Source organism: Hermetia illucens, chromosome 3, assembly GCF_905115235.1.
Source record: "Hermetia illucens chromosome 3, iHerIll2.2.curated.20191125, whole genome shotgun sequence".
Taxonomy (NCBI): domain Eukaryota; kingdom Metazoa; phylum Arthropoda; class Insecta; order Diptera; family Stratiomyidae; genus Hermetia; species Hermetia illucens.
This window is the reverse complement of record NC_051851.1, coordinates 104981771-105004216: the sequence shown is the minus strand read 5'-3', so window position 1 is coordinate 105004216 and position 22446 is coordinate 104981771. Positions and strand designations below refer to the sequence as shown.

General features: G+C 36.7%; 1 protein-coding gene across 1 annotated transcript in view; it reads right to left on the bottom strand.

The window, feature by feature from the left end:
• Positions 1-22446, bottom strand: part of LOC119653216 (headcase protein) — a 109544-nt gene that overhangs the window by 46430 nt on the left and 40668 nt on the right. Inside the window, exon 2 of the mRNA XM_038057788.1 lies at positions 6525-6621. Within this exon, the coding sequence (XP_037913716.1) occupies positions 6525-6621 (97 nt within the window). The remainder of the gene's footprint in view (positions 1-6524; positions 6622-22446) is intronic.

The window sequence follows — 22446 nt, the reverse complement described above, 5'->3', positions numbered from 1 at the left end:
TAGATTCATAGGATTCATAAATTCGACTTTAAACTTTCACCCGAATGAATTTCTAAAAGTTTATAATATACTTACTTATACTTACTTAGGTTGGGTAGTTTCCAAAAAAGAAGTCCTGTCTCACTTCAAGTGTGTACATTTTAACTGTTTACTTTGCATTTCACGTCAAAATTATTATCAGGTTCGGAAAGTACTAATTAAGACCTGATACCCCCCACGACTATATTCGAAGAAAAAAATCTTTACATCCCCGTTTACATGTATGGGAAGTCCCCCTTTAAACTCCACGTACATTTATGTCACTCACTGTATGCATGGGATTCCATAATTCCCATCTGTGTACCAAATCTTGTTCGGACTGATTTAGTCGTTTTAGAGAAAAATGCGTGTGACAGACAGACAAACGATGAATCGATTTTAATAAGGTTTTGTTTTACAGAAAACTAATTATGCGCACCACTAAAAATCTATTTGATAGTAAGCGCTAATTTTAGCTATAATTCTAATTCAATATATCTAACATTAATATTGTATCTAAATGCAGCATGCCCGAGATTTCGGCAACTTTTTTTCTCTGTGCGAAAGTTAATTCGCCCCTCTCCTTTATAAAGTTATGAATGAGATACAACTTTGTTGAAATTCTACAACAAAGAAGTCACTTCATTATACGTAATAAATAAAAATCTAGCTTCGAATCAAAACAACACTAAATTGTCAAAGAGAAAGAAAAGTTATCACGAAAAACCATTGAAAAGACATTCAGCATAACATATAGAGCCACTTAGCAAAACATTACTCTGACGACAGAAAACTGCTTCTAGAGTTTCTCAAGAGTAATAAATTTATAAGCAAGACCTATTATTTATATTTACTACTCTTCGTTATTATCAGTACAGAAAGTTATGGAACAAACAATCAAGGAAAGTTCAGACAGACTCATACTTTCTCCATGTAGGAGTGTCCTTCGTCCGCAAAATTCAATTTCGCAAACATCGCCTCAGCCATGCAAACGAGTGAAATATATTTTCCCCTCGCTTTTGATAAATAGCTTGGAATATTCACAATTGATTTACTAGATACTTTGCATATGCTCGCCAAATACTTAAAAAAGACGTTATAATAACAATTCAAAATGAGGCATATATTAACATACACAATGGCTACCAAATGCAACAAATTATTCGCATTATGGAGCTTATGTTCGAATTTTGAAGTTAAATGAGTATGAGTGTCGAGAAAGTGCATATTCCAAGGAATTTTTATGAAAGAAAAAACCAAAATCGGGAGCGATTATGCAATTGCCCAAAGATACTGGAAACTTCTGAAACCTAGCGGCTGCATCCCGGTTGAAACAAACGAGACTATCTGAATAATCGAATCGAATTTTACAAACTAAACCGAGCTCGGATTACGTATAAAAAGAATAGGAGAATATTGCCTCCAAGTATTCTAAACACTGGTTACTTCGTATGACGTCATCCTAAATTTAAATCCGAAGGGCTCGCTACCCCTTCGAAATGTTTTAAAACCGCTAGAATCCTGCCCCAGTTAATAATTTTGTGTTTTAAAAGTACCATGTTTTCCTTGGCCATGTGAAGAATCAAATGAAAGGTTTTCTGATATTAGGTGTAAAAGGGAGAGTGGGAGTTAAGATTGCCAACTTCCATTCTCAAAAACAAAGCAACCGAAACATCTGATAAAAAAATTAACGGATACCCTATGAAACGTCATTAACAACAAAAGCAATACTAATATTGGGTTGGGGAAAAAGAAATATCGTATTTGTGATCGAAATTTGACGCTTTATTTAACATACCTAGAATTGTCCGATTTAAGTTAAATATGCGCCGTTTTGTTCGCAAACTTATTGCCATTTAGAGGGCAACTTATCCTTATTGTCCCCCCCTTTTAAAACCCTCCTTCCTTATTTGCAAAAAACTCGGACAGCCAGTTTTCTCAAGCCTCTTTTGAAGCCAACTTAGTAGCACCAAGAGCGTTTTGCATGGACCGAAAGAGAGAGGATCGAATTGAGGGTCTGGCGATAGTTGAACAGCTCATAGTGGATGATTCCCTTCCAATCCCACCAAACACACAGCAAAACCTTCCTGGCCGTCAATTCGGGCTGGGCGATGGTTTGGGCCGGCTCGCCACGCTTCGACCACGATCTTTTTCGTTTGAGATTGACGTACGTCATCCACTTTCATCACCAGTGGAAAGGTGAAAAAGCTCAACATGTTCCGCATGCCCTTACGGAGCAAAACACGGCGCTTCGAAAGGAAATTTGCAGTTCTTTACTCTTCCGCAACATAAGCGATCCCTTTTTGCACAGAATAGTGATATGTAAGGAAAAGTGGATATTATACGACAATCGTCGACGATCAGAACAATGGCTAGATGCTGATGAGCAACCGATGCATATGCCGAAACCGAGCCCGCATTCGAAGAAGGTAATGGTGACTGTGAGTATGCAACGGCCGAGATTAGTCAACAGAGATGGTGTGATACTCCTTCACGACAATGCACGACCTCATGAATCCAGAACGACGGTTCAAAAGTTGAACGAATTGCAGTATGAGACTCTGCCTCATCCACCATATTCTCCGGACCTTTCGCCAACCGACTGCCCCTTTTTTAAGCATTTAGGTCACTTTTAGGAATTTTATTTTTAGGATTAGAAATTTAGGAATGAAGAGGCCATTAAAATTACCTTCGATGAGTTTGTCAACACCCGAAAATTGGACTTTTACGAAACTGGCATACATGCTCTTGTATCTCGCTGGGAGAAGTGTTTTGAATAGACTGGTACCTATTTTGCTTAATTAAACTTGTGTAAGCTTCACAGTAGTTTCAAATTTTAGTACCAGATCGGCCATTTCATGTGCAACAACCTAATATTATTCACAAAATTATGGACATCATTTCGCATTTCGTGAAAATTTATTGCACTCTAAGAGGTATAAGATCATCATCATATAAAGTGAAGTTATTTGAACGGCAGGGGCGATAGAGACATTTTAATTTGCATTTTTTAGCACAACACAACAACACAAAACCTTATTAAAATCGGTTTACTGTCTGTCTGCCCGTCACACGCATTTTTCTCGGAGACGGACCAAATTTGGTAGAAAGGTGGGAACTGTGAACGCTCACGCATATAGTGAGTTACATCTTTTTACGACAAATTTAAGGGGGATCCCCATACATGCAAAAGTCATGTGGGGTATCAAATTAAAGGTCTCGGTTAGTACTTTTCGAAAATGGTCTTAGTTTTGACATTTGTTGTAAAGGTGGGGAATGCGGGGGTGCGGGGGTTGAAAGTGATCATTTTTTTAACGAACCCATTCTCAGAAACTACAGAACCGAAAAATCTGAAAAAAATCAGGGGACGGCCACTATATGGTACCAAGGCTTCGGAATGCAGTAATGTAGGCTACAGCATAGAACATAATCCTGCCAAATTTGGTGAAAATCGCAGTATTACTAACAAAGTTATCGCCAACAAATGAACACTCAAATCTCTTCATAAAGGAAATACACAAAACCTTTCATATCTAAAGCGCTGAGCTTCCGGTTTCCCGATTTGTTTAGTTTAGTTTTTTTAACGAACCCATTCTCAGAAACTACAGAACCGAAAAATCTGAAAAAAATCAGGGGACGGCCACTATATGGTACCAAGGCTTCGGAATGCAGTAATGTAGGCTACAGCATAGAACATAATCCTGCCAAATTTGGTGAAAATCGCAGTATTACTAACAAAGTTATCGCCAACAAATGAACACTCAAATCTCTTCATAAAGGAAATACACAAAACCTTTCATATCTAAAGCGCTGAGCTTCCGGTTTCCCGATTTGTTTAGTTATTTGTATATGAATAGTGCTAGTTTTGTTCGCGATCTGTGTGCCCGTTTACATGCAACATCACTTTCAATTGGGATTAAGCAGGGGACTAACCATATATCTAATCTAAATCTAAAAAATATTCCCATGGTGCATAATTATCTTAAAAACTGGGTCTCAAAATACATCCCATTTTAATAATCGCACAAATAAAAGTTAATAATGGTATATTACCAAATTTTAGAAATTTTCCCGATAATTTCTCTAAATTCATCTTAGAAGTACAGTAGCAATATAGATGATAATACGGTACATAAATGTGGAAAGTTTGAACGCAATCTTTTATAAACAAAGTTATAAAAGGTCAAAGCTTTGCATTTCGCATAAATTTATTGCTCTGTAAGATGCGTATGACGTCATCCCTATGTAAAGTGAACTTGGTAATGGGAACATTTTTGTTTTCCTTTCTTAGCTTTTTTTAATTATGCTTTTGGGCCCGGGGTAAAATGGAAACATGTTGCTAATAATATTGAACTCCTAGTGTGAAGCGTATGCGGTTGAGTATTATTAATACAGCGCTTTCCGGATCAAATTATTTCTGTAAGTGACTTTTTAAAAAATCGAGGTCAATTGAATTTTAACTACGTACCCACGGAACTGTCATGTACACATCTTTCCTCACATAGGGAAACCTTGTGTAGCACCCAGCTTCCGGTTTGGCGACTAATTAGAATTTTTAATGTCATTAGAATTTTCCAGCTCTGTCCGGATTTCAAATTTGTCGACGAAAGTAGAGTTTTTAGCATATTTCCTTAATTTTCTTCACATTATATCCAACAGGCTGTATTACGTTAACAAAATAAATACAACTCCTTTTATCCCATGCCTGAACACATACATTTCTTATGATGGTGTTCACGGTTCATATATATCTCAGACGATTCAATGATACGGTCTGTCCGGACACCGTCGTACGAAATACATAAATGCTCGGAAAGGGGGTAAAAGAAGTTGTATATGTTTTTTTTTACAAGAATATTACCTACAACTGTTGGACACAATATAAAACGAATCAACGAAACAAGATAAAATAAAAGCCTTGCTAAGGGCGAAAAGCAGAAGAAACTCTATTTCCGGAGGCAAAAGTGAAATCCAGATAGTGGCAAAAATCGTAATAATGACATTAAAAACTCAAAAAAATACTAGTTAATACTCTGTACAGAGGATTTCTGCATGTCTCCCTGATATGTCAACAATGATCAAATTGATGTTACTTTTGCCCTTGAACACCAATAGATCCAAAGCAAATTAAAGAGTACCCTTTAGATAACGTTTCTTGTCGGAATATACCTCAAAACCACCTATCCGCAAAAAAATTGCCCTTGGGTTTTTTTTACCACTACGGTATATGCTTGTGCTTTTCTGGAATATAAAAACAAGAAAACGTCAGATGGAATGACTCTATATTTGTTCTGGTGCATTTAAATCGGACATCCGTGGTCGCAAAGATTGCTTTTGTAAGCAAGCTGTCTGACCAGGAAAATAAAAGTCGAACTCATACAATGGGGATTCGTCTTAATTAAAATGTCAACGTTCCCAATGATCCAATGAGCTTCCGAATTGTCTGTTAGATATGAAGACAACTAAAATATTGAATCAGGTTTTTTGTGGATGACCCATGATTAGAAATCCAAACCTTCATCTAACTTGCCATGACTTCAACGAACTTTCTGTAATGTATTATTTGGGAAATTTATCAGCTAAATAAGGACAAAAATAGGATAGTCTTTAGATATTATTTCTACGTTCATGATTTTAAATGATATTTTTCCCTTTACGTATCGCCGTTTAGCATGTTCAGAGCTAGATTATAAATATGCATATCTACCTCATTATTACGATATAAGCAATAATCTCCATTATTGCTAAACTAAACTGAAAACGACATGCAAAAAAGCCTTTAACCAACTCCTATTATCCACCAAAATATAAAATATATTACGGAAGGAATGAAACCATTTACGTTGAACGTGATGCGAAATTAAAGCATTTCTAATTACAATTGTTACATTACTAGCAGTATCGTTATACATCTACTGTTCACTATTTTCTGGAGTATAGGACATCCATAAAGTCTCTTCCCCCCAACAATGGGATTGTTTCAGTTTCTTTATCACCACACTTAATGCTGTGCAAATGCAAGTACTAGCCACCAATATTGTTAATCTAATTAATAATTTTCTGTGGCCAGATTTTTCTGGACTTTTGTTAGAAAATATTTTTATTCCATTGCGTTCTGAAATTTTTGCCCAGAAAGATACAAATTACCAAGCAATGAACTGTTTATTTCGATAAAATGTAATCCGAAAAACAAATCCCCAGAAATTAAGCAAAAGAAAAATTGTAGAAAAAGAACACCCAGAATTACCTCACGTACTTTCAATGAAATGCAAGCTACAGTCCAAGAGCTTACACTTGCCCTATTATCTCTTTCGATAAGATTATTGGTGCCGTGATAACTTCCTCCCTCAATATAATGCAATTTAGTTGTAATACTAGCAATAATTCGAGATTAACATCTTCATGTAGCAGAGTAAGAAAGTCCTTACGGGACACAATTGATGATATCAGATTATTTCTGGAATTCGCAAGTACTATTTGGATGTTAGGTACAAAACTGAACTTACCTTGACTTGATACGAATTGAGTCGTGTAGCTGGGAGCAAATTGAATGACGAAAAATCCAACCGACGTGAAAAAATGCCATTGCAACCTGATGTTGAACTGCAGAGGAGAAGAAAAAATGTTCGTAATGATGTGATTAGAAATAGGAAAATATTTAATTTGATTCGTATAGTGCATTCTTTTAATTCAAAATTAATTTACTCGCAGTTTATTTCTTACTTAGTTGTTTTTAGATTCCCATGCAGCAGATGCATGTGATTTTGTCTGGCGTATCTAAATATTTATAAATACAATTTCAACGTCACGCAAAGAATAGTGTTTTCCAAATATCATCATCAATTATTTGAGATTTTTATTTAAAATATAAAGAATGAAACAAAAAGAAACAAGTCGAGAAACCGGAAGCTTGACACATTTCAGGTATAGAAGGTTTTGCGTTTCTATATGTGAAGAGCATAACGCAGTTCTGCATTGGCTGATAGCATTGACTCGAGATATTTAAATCGCTCAGTTCTGTCAATGGCAGTAACCTGCCCAGAACCAGAAGTCCTGTACACAAACGCAAAATTTTCTAGTTCTAGCATGAACTTAAGGAGGGTTTCCGGCGGAATTTCTAAAATATGGTAATACACTATTACTAGCTTTATTTATGCAGATATAGGAACCGGATGTATTTTGAGGCCTAAATTCCGAGAGTATGATTCTTCTTAGATTTTTCGGTAGTATATTTTCAGCAATCACTCCCCTATGTTTCACCCGAAATCTAATATGGAACCAGTTTCGAAAAGTAGTAATTGAACCCTTTCGTTTGATATCACACATATCCACATTTTATGAGAAAAAATTTTGCACCCTCCATTCACAAAATGGCGCCACTTGTTGCATGTAAAGGGAACAACATATCACACGCTCTTACCAATTTTCATGACAGTCGGTCTAGCAGTTTCCAAATAAATCGAATGTAACAGATAGATAGACATCAGCTCGATTCTAATAAGGTTTTGTGTTTACACAAAACCTTAAAAAGGGCTTTGGAAAAGTAGATTCTTCATGAGTTTTAATATTTCATTCGAATGTCAATTATGACGTGGCGAAATGAATAATTTTGAACTGCTATGGGTAATTTTGAACTACTATAACTTTGACACTAGTAGTCGGATTTCCATAAAACCATTCCATATGTATGCAGGAGACTGTCCTCTATGCCGGGGTAAAATTAAGCGCTCCTAGGATGAGCTTAAGAAGTAGATTCTTCATAAATGCAACTCACGAATGTCAATTATTCTCGTCGGCATTTCATTCGTATGGCTTTAAAAGCAGTAAATTCACGCGAAATTGCAAAATTTTGAACTGCTTGTGGCTTGTGTATGCGAAGTGTGGTCCTCTATGCTGCTGCGAAATTTACAAGTTCTAAGATGAATTTAAGGGGGGTTTTTCAGTAAATTTGTAAAAGTTGGTAATATACAATTAGTAAGTTTATTTGAGCAGATATCGGAATGGGACATATTTTGAGGTCTAGATTTTATCTAAGTGCACTTACCTGATATTTTTCGGATTTTTGGGTTGGGTAGTTTCCGAAAATTAATCCTGTCTCACTTTAAGTGCGTACATTTTTACTCCTTACTCGGGCACTTTGCAATTCACACCGAAAATAATAAACTAATCGAGACCTTTCATTTCATACCCTACACGACTATATACGGTGAAAGAAATTTAAATCACCCCTTTGCATGCATGAAGAGCCCCCTCTTTAAACTCCATCTAAATTTATGTCACTAACGGTATGCGTGGGATTTCATAGTTCCCATCTGTCCACCAAATTTCGTTCGGATTGGTCTAGCCGTTTTGGAGAAAAGTGCGTGTGATAGACAGACAGACAGTGAATCGATTTTAATAAGGTTCTGTTTTACACAGAACCATAAAAAGTGTATCCGATAATTTTTGTTGTACACAGGATTGTACTTGATGTTGAAAATGCCTTTTTAAACATAAGGGAGAAAATCACATCAGGTTTTCAGAATCGACTTTTTTATTGCATACGTAGATCGTTAACTAAGCTATCTTAGAATACGCTGCCGAAATTTTTGTTCCTTTAGATTGCTGGCATGGAATCGAGCGATTATCAGGTACGGATACATGTCGATCGCCCAGGAGATATTTGCTTTATGTATTTGCGAAATCTGGTAAAGATTGTAAACAACATACTTGTAAATACTTGAAGTCAGACCCTAGTACCAGTGTATAGAATTTGTTGTAACTGTATGTTGTTCGAATGAGAGCATTTTTTTTCAAATGCGTTTCTCCCGAAATAACGTTGTTCACATTTGCTGTGGTTAAAATCTACATATTTAACAAAAAATTAAATACAAATTAATTTGTTGATCTCTATCATAAATCTTTCATTACATATTATTACATGTATTGCCAAGCAAAATATACATATGTACACACATATTAAAGACATAAATATTATGCTCGAAAATGATAGAACGCATTTCCACCTTACTCTGTGCACAAAAACATACATACGTATACACACACATCCACGTTATTGAACACTACCCGCAAATTTCATTAGCATATACGTATACACACATGCCCACCTCCAATAATTGATACTGATATTCAAATAGCTAAGAAAAAAACTAAAAACATATATATGGGGAGCCCCCCTGCATGTAAAGACCACATGTTCTCAGCAAAATTTCGTAACAATCGGTTAAGCGGTTTCGGAGTAAATAGGGAATGACAGACATTGAATCGATTTTAATAAGGTTTTGTTTCACACAAAACCTTAAAAATTACGAACTAGACGTCACTTCAAAATATTAGAGAAAACGAAGTGAGTTCCTTAGAATATTAAGGCTATAATATAGAGCATGATCTTACCAAGTTTGGTGGAAATCGCACTATTACTAACAAAGTTATAATACCTCAAATTTGTTGCTTCTTTGAAAATTGAAGACTATGAATGTCAATATCACCCGAAAGTGGATACTCTCACATAATATATGGATATATTACGTGCTACGTACTAAGAAATACACAAAACCTTTCGTACCTGATGCGTCCAACTTCCGGTTTCCCGACTTGTTTTTTAATTAGAAGCTTTTTACAAAACTAACCATTTGAATCGATTCTTGCCTCAAAAATACCCTAAACCGACATTGTTGTTTTCCTTTTCGCTAGAGCTACTTGTACTATAAAAGATAGACATCTACATGGTCTTCCGAGCAACTAACAATCTCTACTTCTTCTCCACCGAATCGCTCTCAGAATCAAATTTATCTTCCAGAATACTCGACATTTATATTACGTGACATTTTTGTTTCAAATTAATGAAAAAACAAATATATTTATAAATGCAAATTAAAATAAATACATAACTGGTATCGACAACCACCACAGCATGCGACGCAATGAGGTTACTTAGATGAGCGTGGGCGTAGGTTCAAAAATATAAATATTGAAGCAAAAATCCACTTCGACCCCAGGACTCTAGTTAAGAGTTATCAAAAAAATGTTGAAAATTGAAATATTTTGACTACCTTCAACTGCATTGAGGTTGATATTCTTTGAAAATAAGTTAGTGATGTAAAATTAAAACCTTTTCGATTTCAGATAAAAATTGGAATAGCTACACGTGCCACAATTGGAGAACTCTAGACTTGAGCTTCTGAATAATATCGCGTAACTTTCTTTAACTTAAACTTTTCATAAAAAATCTCAAAAGTTGTTCGGAATATGACTAATATAATTTTGATTGGATTCTAACTAATTCTTCATACTAGAAAAACTCGAAAAAGTATGTGAAAAAGCCTTCTCATGGGGTTCCCCCGTTAATCCAACTTCTTCTGTTTTTTTGGCCAAACAATGAACCCGAAGAACGGGTTCAAAAAAAATTTAGTTATGGCCCGAACTAGAAGATCGGTTAAAAACTAGAATTTTGCCGGATCAAAAAAAGAAAAACAATCAAAGTGGTCCTAATTTATAACTAACTAAAAATCGAGGAAAGAAGGAGGCTAGAAATTTTGAGCGATGATTCGTGCGAATCGAATAAGCAAACGAAAAAAATGCAAAAGTAATCTAATCGCTCCCAAATGCTCATTATACCTGTTCACGTCTCCTGCTATAACGCTACGGTCGAATGTTTATTTGCTAAGATGCTGACGGCATAATTAACGAGGATAATTGACATTCGAGTAAAATATTAAAATTCCATTCCTGAAAAATCGACTATTATTATCAATACAGTACTTTCCATCAAATGAATTTTTTTAAATTTCTAAAAAATAGAGGGCAATGAAATTTTAACTTGAAGTCCACATTTCCATTCTTCTCAAGCAAGTCGATTAACTTAAAGCTAAGTAAAAGAATGCCATATTGCCAATCCTCGTTTTATCTGAGGAAAACCATATAACCATAATGGAGACTGACACCTTATGATCGGGTCCGATGAGAGCTCATTAAGATTGGCCTCAACAAATATAGAAATCGATGGAAGACGATACGGAGGCCGATCGAAAAAGCGACCCCACTCGGACCGAACAGAGAAATTGACGAATTCGATCAACACACGCCAACCGCATTGTCAAAGGAAACAAATGGCAAAGAAGGAGTACTTGATTACGAGTTTCATTTTTCTTCCCTCCACTAGCTGAAATTCAAATAAATAACTCAATTAGATTATTTTCGAGCAAGAAAATATTGAGCGACAGATTCTGCGTATATTTATATTTATATTTATCATTATTTTTTAATCATCCTCCGTGTATGATTTTGAATATATGCCTTACATTTTAGGGCGGTTTTTAAGGTTTTATGTGAAACAAACCATGATTATTGATCGATTCACTGTCTGTCACACCCAGTGACCCAGAAACAGCTGAACCGTTGTTGAAGTTAAGGAAGCTCCCCATATATGGGAAGCTGAAAAATCACCAAATATAGTTATGTGAAAAGGCTCGATTAATATGGTACCTTCCAAAACGGGTCTTATTTTTGATATTAGGTGAAACATTTGCGTTTACATGAAATCTAGACCTCAAAATACATCCCGTTCTAATATATTAACTAAAACGGAGACATTTTATTTTTCCTTTCTTAACTTTTTTAGGTTTTTTATATCAGTATCAATCGCTGGAGGCAGCCATGTATGTGCTAATGAAATTTGCGGTTAGTGTACAAGATTTACAAGTGTACAAAATTGACATACAATTGCGGAAAATAATAGGAGTGCTACTACGGCATATGGTTTAATATGATTCAGTTTTTCCGTTGTCTCATTCATTCTATTTTCTCCTTAAGATACTGTTATATAGACAGGGTGTAATGAAAACTGTACCGTTATAATTGTATACGTTGGCACTTGGTGCGCCGTAATTGTATTCAGTTTCAAGTGTTCGCTATTTTGTCAGTCAAAATAATAGTATTATAGGAGTGAGCTGTTAAAAAATAATCATTTATTTGTATAACAAATTTACAAAAAAGTAAGTACTGCATTTCTTGATGTATTTCTATATCATTTTGTGAAAATCTAATTGAAAATTTATCAGGAGGACGCAATCATTACACGGCTGATCAACGCAGCCTTATCAAAAAACTAATTTCGAAAATGAAGGCTTGCAAAGAAGTTCAAGATATTATTCGTTGTTCACTAACGATGGTTCGTAATGCATTAAAATATCAATCGAAATGTGAAACACGTGAACGTCATCCCGCAATGATTTCTCATTTAATTAAGGAAATGGTTACATACTCGAAAAGGATCCTTTCACCCCTGCAACTAAAACAAGTCGGGAGGCCGGAAGCTTGACGCTTCAGGTATAAACAGTTTCGTATTTCCCTATGTGAGGAGCGTTGAGTGCATGACAGTTCCGTGTCACATAGTTAAAATTGCAATTGTCCTCTACTTTTTAGAAAGCGATTTAAAAAAACTCATTTGATGGAAAGTACTGTATTGATAATAATAGTCGATTTTTCAGGAATGGAATTTTAATATTTCACTCGATTGTCAATTATCCTCGTTAATTATGCCGTTAGCATCTTATTTGCATGGTTTAGGATGCAGTTAATTCGCATAAAATTGATAAGTTTGAACTGCTATGACTTTGACACTAATAGCCGGATTTTCATGAAACTTGACATGCCTATGCACCATACTGTCCTCTATGCCGGTTTCAAACTTAGTACTGCTAGGATAAACTTAAGGGGCTTTTTGTAGCCAATTTCGAAAAATTGGTAGCATACTATTAGCAAGTTTCTTTGGGTAGATATCGGAGTGGGACATCTTTCGAGGCTTAAATTTCGCATAAGTGTTTTACTCAAAACCTTAAAGAGGGCTGGGGAAAAGTAGATTCTTCATAAATGCGACTCTAATATTTCATGCGAATGTCAATTATTCTGGATAATTATGACGTCAGAATCTTGCTTGCATGGCTTCAGAATCAGTAATTCGCGTAAAGTTTGAACTACTACAACATTGGCGTTAATTGCCGGATTTCCATGGAGATATTGTCCTCTATGCTGTGGTCAAAGGGCGAAACGTGGATTGGTACCCACGATGGAGCATACAACCTGGGAAACACCTGCTGAACCAACACCAATAGCTCTACTACCAACCCCTATCTTTACCTCAACGTGGTGATCGCTGGGAGTTCTCTGACAATTGATGACAATTAGGTGAGAGTGAATACTGAAGCCATTCACAACACAGCCCTCCGCGACACCTATAAGAAGAAAATGGATACCGCCATAACCGCAGTTAACACAGGTCCTGGAGATGAGGCATCAACAAATGATCTTCACAATCACCTGAAGAACGTTATCATTGATACGCCCACAAACATACTTATCCCCAGCCGCAAAAAAAGTCGGAACGGCTGGTTTGACGATGAATGTAAGCTAGCAACGGAACGGAAGAATGCTGCATACCGAGTAATGTTGCATTCTCAAAGACTTATCACGAACTCCGTGGAACGGAGAAGCGACTTCACAGACGGAAAAAGAAAGCCTGGGAAAACCAACAAGTCTATGAAGTAGAAAAGTACAGAGAACAACCGCAACAGGCGCGGAAGTTTTACCAACAAATCAGCAAGATGAAACCTTATACACCACGATGCTCATCCTGCCGAGACAAAGAGGGAAATCAGACTTCCGACAGAATGGGCATATTGGAGCGATGGGTTGAGGACTTTGATGAGCTACTGAACAACCAGAATATCGGCGAGTTGGAGGTCCCGCCAACTGAAGACGACGGACAAATACTGCCACCACCAAGTATAGAAGAAACAGTCCGTTCAATTCATCGAATTAAAAATCATAAGTCGCCAGGAGCCGATGAAATTACAGCCGAATTAGTTAAATATGGAGGCGATCTGTTACACCAAGTGGGTCATCAACTTGTGCTGAAGGTATGGGGCAGCGAATCAATGCCTGACCATCGACAACGAGGCATTATGTCTCATACATAAAAAGGGAGATATCACACAGTGCAGCAATTATAGAGGTATCACGTTGCGGAGTACCATCTATAAGATACTATCTTGCTAGGCCGGATAGCCCCATACGCCCAGAACATCATTGACCCATACCAAAGAGGCTTCACTCCAGGCAAATCAGCAACAGATCAAATTTTCTTTCTACGGCAAGTGATGGAAAAACTGTTGGAATATGGACAACAATTGCACCATCTATTCATCGACTTTAAAGCCGCCTATGATAGCATAGCCAGGGTAACTGTACACGGCCATGAGAGAATGACTAGGCTGACCCTGACCAATGTGCGAGGCCAGATAAAAGTAGCAGGATCACTCTCAAGACCATTCGACATCAACAACGGTCTACGACTAGGGGATGTGCTATCATGCGTCCTCGTTAACCTGGCGCTCGAGAAAGTGATCCATGATGCTGATGAAAATGGAAGGGGTATCTCTTTAAGTCCACCCAACTACTGGCCTATGCTGACGATATCTACATCATGGGAAGAACGACCCGAGATGTACAAACTGCCTTCATCCAGATCGAGCAGGCGGCAATCGGCACGAGATCTTGGGCTGCACATCAATTAAGGCAAAACAAAATATATGGTGGCAACGTCAGCACCGAAAACCAATCAACCAACACCATCAAATAGCTCTGGTCAAACAGGAAGTATAAGGATAGGAGAATACAACTTTGCGACCATTAATAATTTCTCCTATCTAGGGTCGGAAATCACAACCGATAACAGCTACGATGATGAAATCCGCGCACGGTTGTCAGCCAACAGAGCCAATTTCAATTTACAAAAACTGTTCCGCGCGAAACGTCTCACCATAGGGTCAAAGCTCTTACTGTACAAGACAATGATCTTGCCAGTCCTCATGTATTTCTCCGAAACTTGGGTTCTTAGCAAGAACAATTGCGAACTCTTGGCCGCGTTCGAGAGAGGAATCCTCCGAAGAATTTTTGGCCCCCTACATGAGGATGGACGATTCCGTACCTACATAACGATGAAATCTATGAGCGATACCATGACCGTTAGGTTGTGAATAAAATCCAGCTCAATAGATTACGGTGGGCGGGTCACTTCATACGTATGATCCAGTCCGAAAAGTCTATAAAGGCTATATCTATGGTAGAAAAGGAAGACGAGGCAGACCCTGCCTAAGATGGAACGATGGCGTAGATCAGGACGCCAGACAGCTTTTAGGGATATCGAATTGGTGGACCTCGGCACAAAACCGGGAGGTCTGGAGTTCCTTATTAAAGCAGGCCTAGACCGGATACCAATTGTTGTGCCGTTGATGATGATGATGATGATGATGCTGCAAAATTTAGTAGCCTAGGATAAACCTAATGGGGCTTTCCAGTAAATTTCTAAAAGTTGGTAACATACTATTAATAAGTTTATTTGAGAAGATATCGGAATTTTGGGGCCTAGATTTCATCTAAGCGCGCCACCCTGATTTTTTTCGGATTTTTGGGTTGGGTAGTTTCCGAAAAGTCCTGTCTCACTTTAAGTGTGTACATTTTGACTCCTTGCCCGCACACTTTACAATTCACGTCAAAACTAATAATAACTAAACCGAGATCTTCATTTGTACCCTCCACGACTATATCCAGTAAAAAAAAAATTTAAATCTCCCTTTGCATGTATGAAGAACCCCCCTTTAAACTCCACCTAAAATTTATGTCACTCCCTGTATGCGTGGGATATCATCGCTTGGATCGGCTTAGCCATTCTGAAGAAAACTGCGTGTGACAGACAGACAGTGAATAAATTTTAATAATTTTAATTACACAAAAGCTTAATAAAAAGTGAGCTGGAAGTGGAGGCAAGAAACTATTCGTAGACGTTTACGGGAGCCCGACCTAGTAGCTCATAGCTCAAGAAAATTGCCATTACCAACAAAAAGACATGTGACACAAAGGCGGAGAATCGCGGAGGACTGGCTAATCGACAAACGGAGAAATATTTTATGGACAGTTCCCAATACATCAGCCGACTAACTAAATCCAGTATAACCCAAAATACACAGCCAAAACTATTAAGCATGGTGGATCCAGTATTGTGATTTGGGCATGTTTTTCATTTTATGGAGTTTTACCGATATACTAGATAATGGAAATCATGGATGGAAATGTGTATGTTCGAATGATGGAGGAAATCATGCTATCATACGTCCTCGAAGAAATGCCGCCGATTTGGGTCTTCCAACAGGATAATAATCCAAAGCATACAAGCAAGGTGGCACGCCAGTGATTTCTGGAAAATACGGTTAAAGTCATGGAATGGCCCGCACAGTCTCCAGACCTCAATTCAATCGAAAATTTGCGGTGTGATGTGAAGAAGGTAATTGCTAATTTTAACTCAACAAATAATCATTTTGGGAAACGGTAGAGTGGGCATGGAAACCTAAGAAACAATGTGAAAATCTTGTTAATTCATTTCATCGGCGGTGTTTTGCAGTAATAGCGAAGTTAAGTGTTAACCATTATTTTTGACATTATTGTATTATTTTACCATTAAATCCTCTAAAATGAATAATTATTTTAAGTAGTTTTTTATAGCAAAAAAATAGTACAACTAATTTTTTGACCGCCCATATATAAAAGTTCCTATAAAATGTAACTTCAATAACATTATAATGAATTATTGTTTAGAATATGCCACTTTCGATCACGCTACTTCCAGGGCACAGGTGGGGCAGCGTCTGATGAATTGCCTCCGCCCTGGGCGAAACCTCTTTTTAAAATGAATTATTCTTTGTGGTTTTTTTTATAATTTTATTGTTAACAGTCGCACTCTTATAAAAGAAAAAAAAAACAACTTAAACATTTAACGGAAAAAGAGAGCGACGTAAAGTAGAAATATATGGAGATGCGTTAGTTCAATCTATATGCACACATATATATTTGGTACAACACGGTTATAGGCAATATTTGGCTTAATATTTATGTACTTATTTATATCTCGGGGTTTGGCAATACATATAGGAAGGAATATTCTGAATTCTTAACTATGGAGGAATGAAAAAACGTGCATAGAGAGTTCCTCACATAAAATGAAAACAAAACCTTTACACCCGAAGCGACGAGCTTCCTGTATTACGTTTTATTTTGGAGATGAAAATAAAAAATGTATCCGGTTGTTGTCCTTGTCTTTTTTAAGATTAGTCCAAAGAATAAAACAGGAAAGGAATCAAACAAATCGCATAATAAATGACCAAACAGACTTAAAAAAGTATCCGGAAAAATGTGGCGTCACAAATGCAATTCAAATGAAAAATGTGCTGTTCTGTTTCTTATTAGTGGTGACTTGAATAAAATTTCCTAAATATTACGAATTTCGGCTCGAAATTTTGAGGGATGATTCTTGAGACTTTATTCTCTCCAATTAGTAAATGAAAAAATTTACCAAAAAAAAAGCTAACTGTGAAAAGTTCCATCATTTGTAAATAAAGATGCATATCATGTGAATCTTATTTTGAATAAGTACCAACCAATATGGGAAAAAGTAACTTTTTCTTGTATCTATAATAAATATTAAAATCGAACTTGAGGGTACAAAATAAAATCATTCTTGCTGTTATGCAAGGCAGCAGCGACGATATGAATTTATCAATCCGTTCGAAAAATGACGAATTTGTCAAAAACACAAATGTTAGAATGAACATGAAAAAAAAACCTACATCAGCACCGACATTTCACTGGCGAGTCACATCTCTACTTCCAATTTTAAAGAGAGAAGAATTGGAACAGGGCGTGTTTTTGCATTTACATACTTATTTTCTTCATAACGACTTTGTACCACTCGCTAAAGGCGCTACTAAAAGGTTTAATGGCTATCGAAGTTTTAATCATTAAGTAAGAAAAAGGAAGGTTGAAATTCACAAAACATGATAGTTGCTAGTCAATAATAATAACGAATTTATCGACTTGAAACTTTGGCTGCAAAGAGGGCGAGAATCAAAGCGTATATGAACTTTTTGTACGAAAGTTATCTAATCGTAGCCGCAAGAGAAACCCCAAAAATAAATAAACACTGTATATTCCGGTTCTGAATTGTTTTGTTTCGCTGACATACTCATGTTTATCCAGTGTATAGGTATAGTGAAATTGTCTCTGTATTTATGGGAGGAAAATCCAAAACATTATCAATCGAGGAATTGCCAGCCTAAAATATTATTTATAAATGGACATGTGAATGAATTAAGAGCTTGAAGCGAAGTGAAAATTCAAAATTTATGAATGAAATACAAACCTGAAATTAATATTTCTTTTGTTTTTCTACATTCTATATATATATATATTGGCTTTGTTCTAGTTTTTCGAAAATAATACTTGTACAATGTACTTTAGACATTCGGAGACCTAAATCAATCAACTTAAGAGGGTCATCCAGTGTAAAGGCCGATTTTTTGGCTTTTTTTAGAAATTTTTTATGAAAAACTGTATAAATAAGCAAATACGAATTTTTCACCATAGATTTATTAATATCTTAAGCGTGCATAGTAATTTTTGCAGCCCGATCACATAGTTCGTTATTGAAATACAGAGCAATTTATACACCCATCCCCAAAAAAAGGTGGTTTTCCGCTACCACGCTAGATGGCGCTTAGAGAAAAAAATAAACGGCATTTTGACGTACAGACTTAACTACAGTCCGCAAACTAGGATTATTAAAAAATATTAAAAACTAAATTTTTGGTACCGTGTTAAACTTTTTTTTTGAATTTTGGTGTTTTTTTACGGCTTCTTCAATGAATAAAAAAAACTACTGAATGAATCGCAATTATCCTAGTTTGCGGACCGTAGAAATATGTTCTGAATAAGTCGTGAAAATTTCAAAGAATTTCGTTGGATAGATTTTGGGCTATGGTGGCAGCCGATTTTCAACATGTAGTTTCGAGAAAAACGCTTTTAAAAAGTAGAATGCGATTTTTAGTCATAAAACCTTAACTGACCATTAATCTGCTATACCTAGTCCATAAACCTTAGGTTTCTTAAAGAAACACATGTATGGCCTTGGTTTCAATTCTTGCCCTTTTTGCGAAGTCATTCGAACGTCATTCAGACCGATAAATACGAGCTTTATTACGGCGATCGACATAAATCTAGCATGTGACTTATCACGGGTTTAACACTATAATTACCGAACGACTCCGAATATCAAAAAATCACTTTGCCCAGATATTCTACAATATATCTAGATACAATTGATGCTAAAAAAAAATCGATTCCGCGGATCCGACACATGGGATGACCCCCTTAATGCTTTGTAGTGGAATCACTGGCTGGTGCCTTTGACCTCAGAAAACAGAATTAATGAATACTAATGGATTTTATACTGAAAATTACAATGTTAAGGAAATTTTTTCTGTACTTTGGTTTTTTTTTTCGATTTTTTAACCCTCAGCAGGTGATTTGGTGATTCTGCCGTAATCAAACCTTGATTTTTATTGTCCCAGATTAGTTGAAAATTAATATGAAATTAATGTGCCTATAATTCCTTCCTCCAAATAACATAAAAAGATAAAAAATTGTTTGCTGCTCTCCAAAATGTAAACCCCATAAAAAATTTCATAGTGGCAATTCTAAGTATTGCAGTAACACACACCCGATAAATTTCTAAAATATAGTAATGTGCTATTATTAACTTTATTTGAGTAGGTAACGAAATGGAATGTATGAGCCTAGATTTCGTATAATTCGTCATTGTCAACTTTTTCAGGTTTTTGGCTAGGTAGGTACTGAGAACGGGACCTGTTTCACTTGCTGGGGCAAACATTTTGAGGTCTCATTCCCTATGTTTCCCCAAATATCATAAACAATAACCCATATAAGCACTCACATGGGATGCCCCTCAAACTAAACACAAAATTGTATCACTTCCCGCCAAATTTCGTGACAGTTGGTTTAGCCGTTTCCGAGTATATAGGATGTGACAGACAGGCAGACCTTGAATTGTTTCAAACCAAACCTTAAAGATCTACCCAAAGGAATTTTTGGCATGTAATTTATTGTAATTTGTTATAAATAATATCAGATTATTTTTAATATTATATGTAAAACGGGCTACCTATCTACATGCATCTCTCTCTACCCATAATATTTATATACGATATATCTATCAGCCTGTTTGGCCACTAATATGTGTACCAGTATGTTTAACCATGTCTGTCTGCAGTCACGCCCATGTTATTCAGAAATGATAGTACTTCTCGAACGCAAATGCATGATTTTAAGTCGGGTTTAACGAATGTGTCCGGATAGCTGAGTGGTTAGAGCACAAGGCTATCATACGGAAGATCGCGATTCAAATCTCAAAAACGCTATTAATAGCATATTTCGTAAAAATTTTAGGAACATAGAGGAACTTTAAGAGGTGGTGCCAAAGATAAAGGGGGGTTGTCTCTTGCAAGGTAGGAAAGCGTATATATTTCTCCTTTTAAATATGGAGGTATGTGATATCTAATGAAAGGCCTCTATTAATAAAATATAGGGAGCACAATTGTTGAAAACTTGGTGAAAATTCTATCACTAGCAAAACGTAGTGGATAAATGATCCTCGTAAATGTATTGCGTTTCCTATCAGTATTCGAAGGGTTGCTCTCCAGGAAATCTTATGTCATTCTAGAACAAATGTGGAAACCATAGGCTGAATGCTCCAGGTATAGACGATCTTGCTTTTCCTATGTACAGAAAGGTGCAAACTATTTAGACTTTCCTGCATTTCCAAACTAAAACAACGTATTAGGTCTACGGGAGAGTTCTGCCCAGTTCTAACCCACAAATATGGACATATGTTCATTTGACGCATGTTTGGATCAATCTTTTTATCATTGAATATATACTTACTAACCTTGCGAATGAATTAGAATGAAGAGTCATTGCGCTTCCCGATATCCATCATACGTATATGTTATCTATATACGTAAACTTGCTTCTACATAAACGTACATTTTTAAGGGAGATTTTGTTATAAATGTCTAAATTATAGTAATACCCCATTATCGACGTCATTAGAGTAAGGCTTCATTTTGTATTTATCTCTTCTCTTCTTTTGAATTACAGCCAAATTGGTTAAATATGGAAGCGACCAATTACACCAAGTGTTTCATCAACTTATGTTCAAGGTGCGGCAACGGGGCATTATCTGCCCCATACATAAAAAGGAGGATATCACGCAGTGCAGCAATTATAGAGGTATCACGTTACTGAATACCATCTATAAGATATTCTGCGCTATCTTGCTAGGTCGAATTGCCCACTCCAGGCAAATCAGCAACAGATTAGATTTTTTTCTCTGCCGCAGCCAATGGAAAAACTGTTGGAATATGGAGATCAGTTGCACCATCTTTTCATCGACTTTAAGGCCGCCTATGACCGCCTTGAACTTGACCAATGTGCGAGGCCAGATAAAAGCAACATGATCACTCTCGAAACCATTCAACATCAACAACGGTCTAAGACAAAGGGACGCCTTATCATGCATCCTCTTTAACCTGGCCCTCGAGAAAGTGATCCGTGATGCTGAGGTAAATGCGAGGGGACCGATCCTCTTCAAGTCCATCCAACTACTGGAATATGCTGACGATATCCACATCATGGGAAGAACAACCCGAGACGTACAAACTGCCTTCATCCAGATCGAGCAGATGGCACGAGATCTTGGACTACAAATCAATGAAGGCAAGACCAAATATACGGTGGCAACTTCAGCACCGAAAACCAACCAACAATCGCACTGGTCAAACGAGAAGAATAAAGATAGGCGACTACAACTTTGAGACCGTTGAAAAATTTCCCTATCTAAGGTCGAAAATTACAACCGATAATAACTACGAACCTATTTCAACTTACAAAAACTGTTCCACTCGAAACGTCTCACCGTTGATCAAAGCTCTTACTCTATATTACAATAACCTTGCCAGTCCTCATGTATTCCTTGGAGATTTGGGCTCTTAGCAAAAAATACTGCGAACTCTTGGCCACGTTTGAGAGAAGAATCCTTTGAAAAATTATTGGCCCCCTACATGAGGATGGTCGATTGCATAACCTACATAACGACCTATGATCAGGTTGTGGATAAAATCCGGCTCAATACGTTACGGTGGGCGAATCACTTAATCCGTATGGATGAGGATGATCCAACCTCAAAAGCCTATAAGAGCAATAGCTATAGTAGAAAAAGAAGACACCACTTGAGCTGGAACGATAACGTGTGCCAAGATGACAGGCAGCTTTTAGGGATATCGAATTAGTGGACCTCGGCGCAAAACCGTGATGTCTGAAGTTCCTTATTAAGGCATGCATAGACCGGATACCGGTTATTGCGCCGTTGATGATGATAGATTTTTTATTGCATAGAGCTGGAAAAGAAGATCTATCTGCTACATTTTATTATGTACAGATTTTAAAGTCCAACTCCTTTATTCT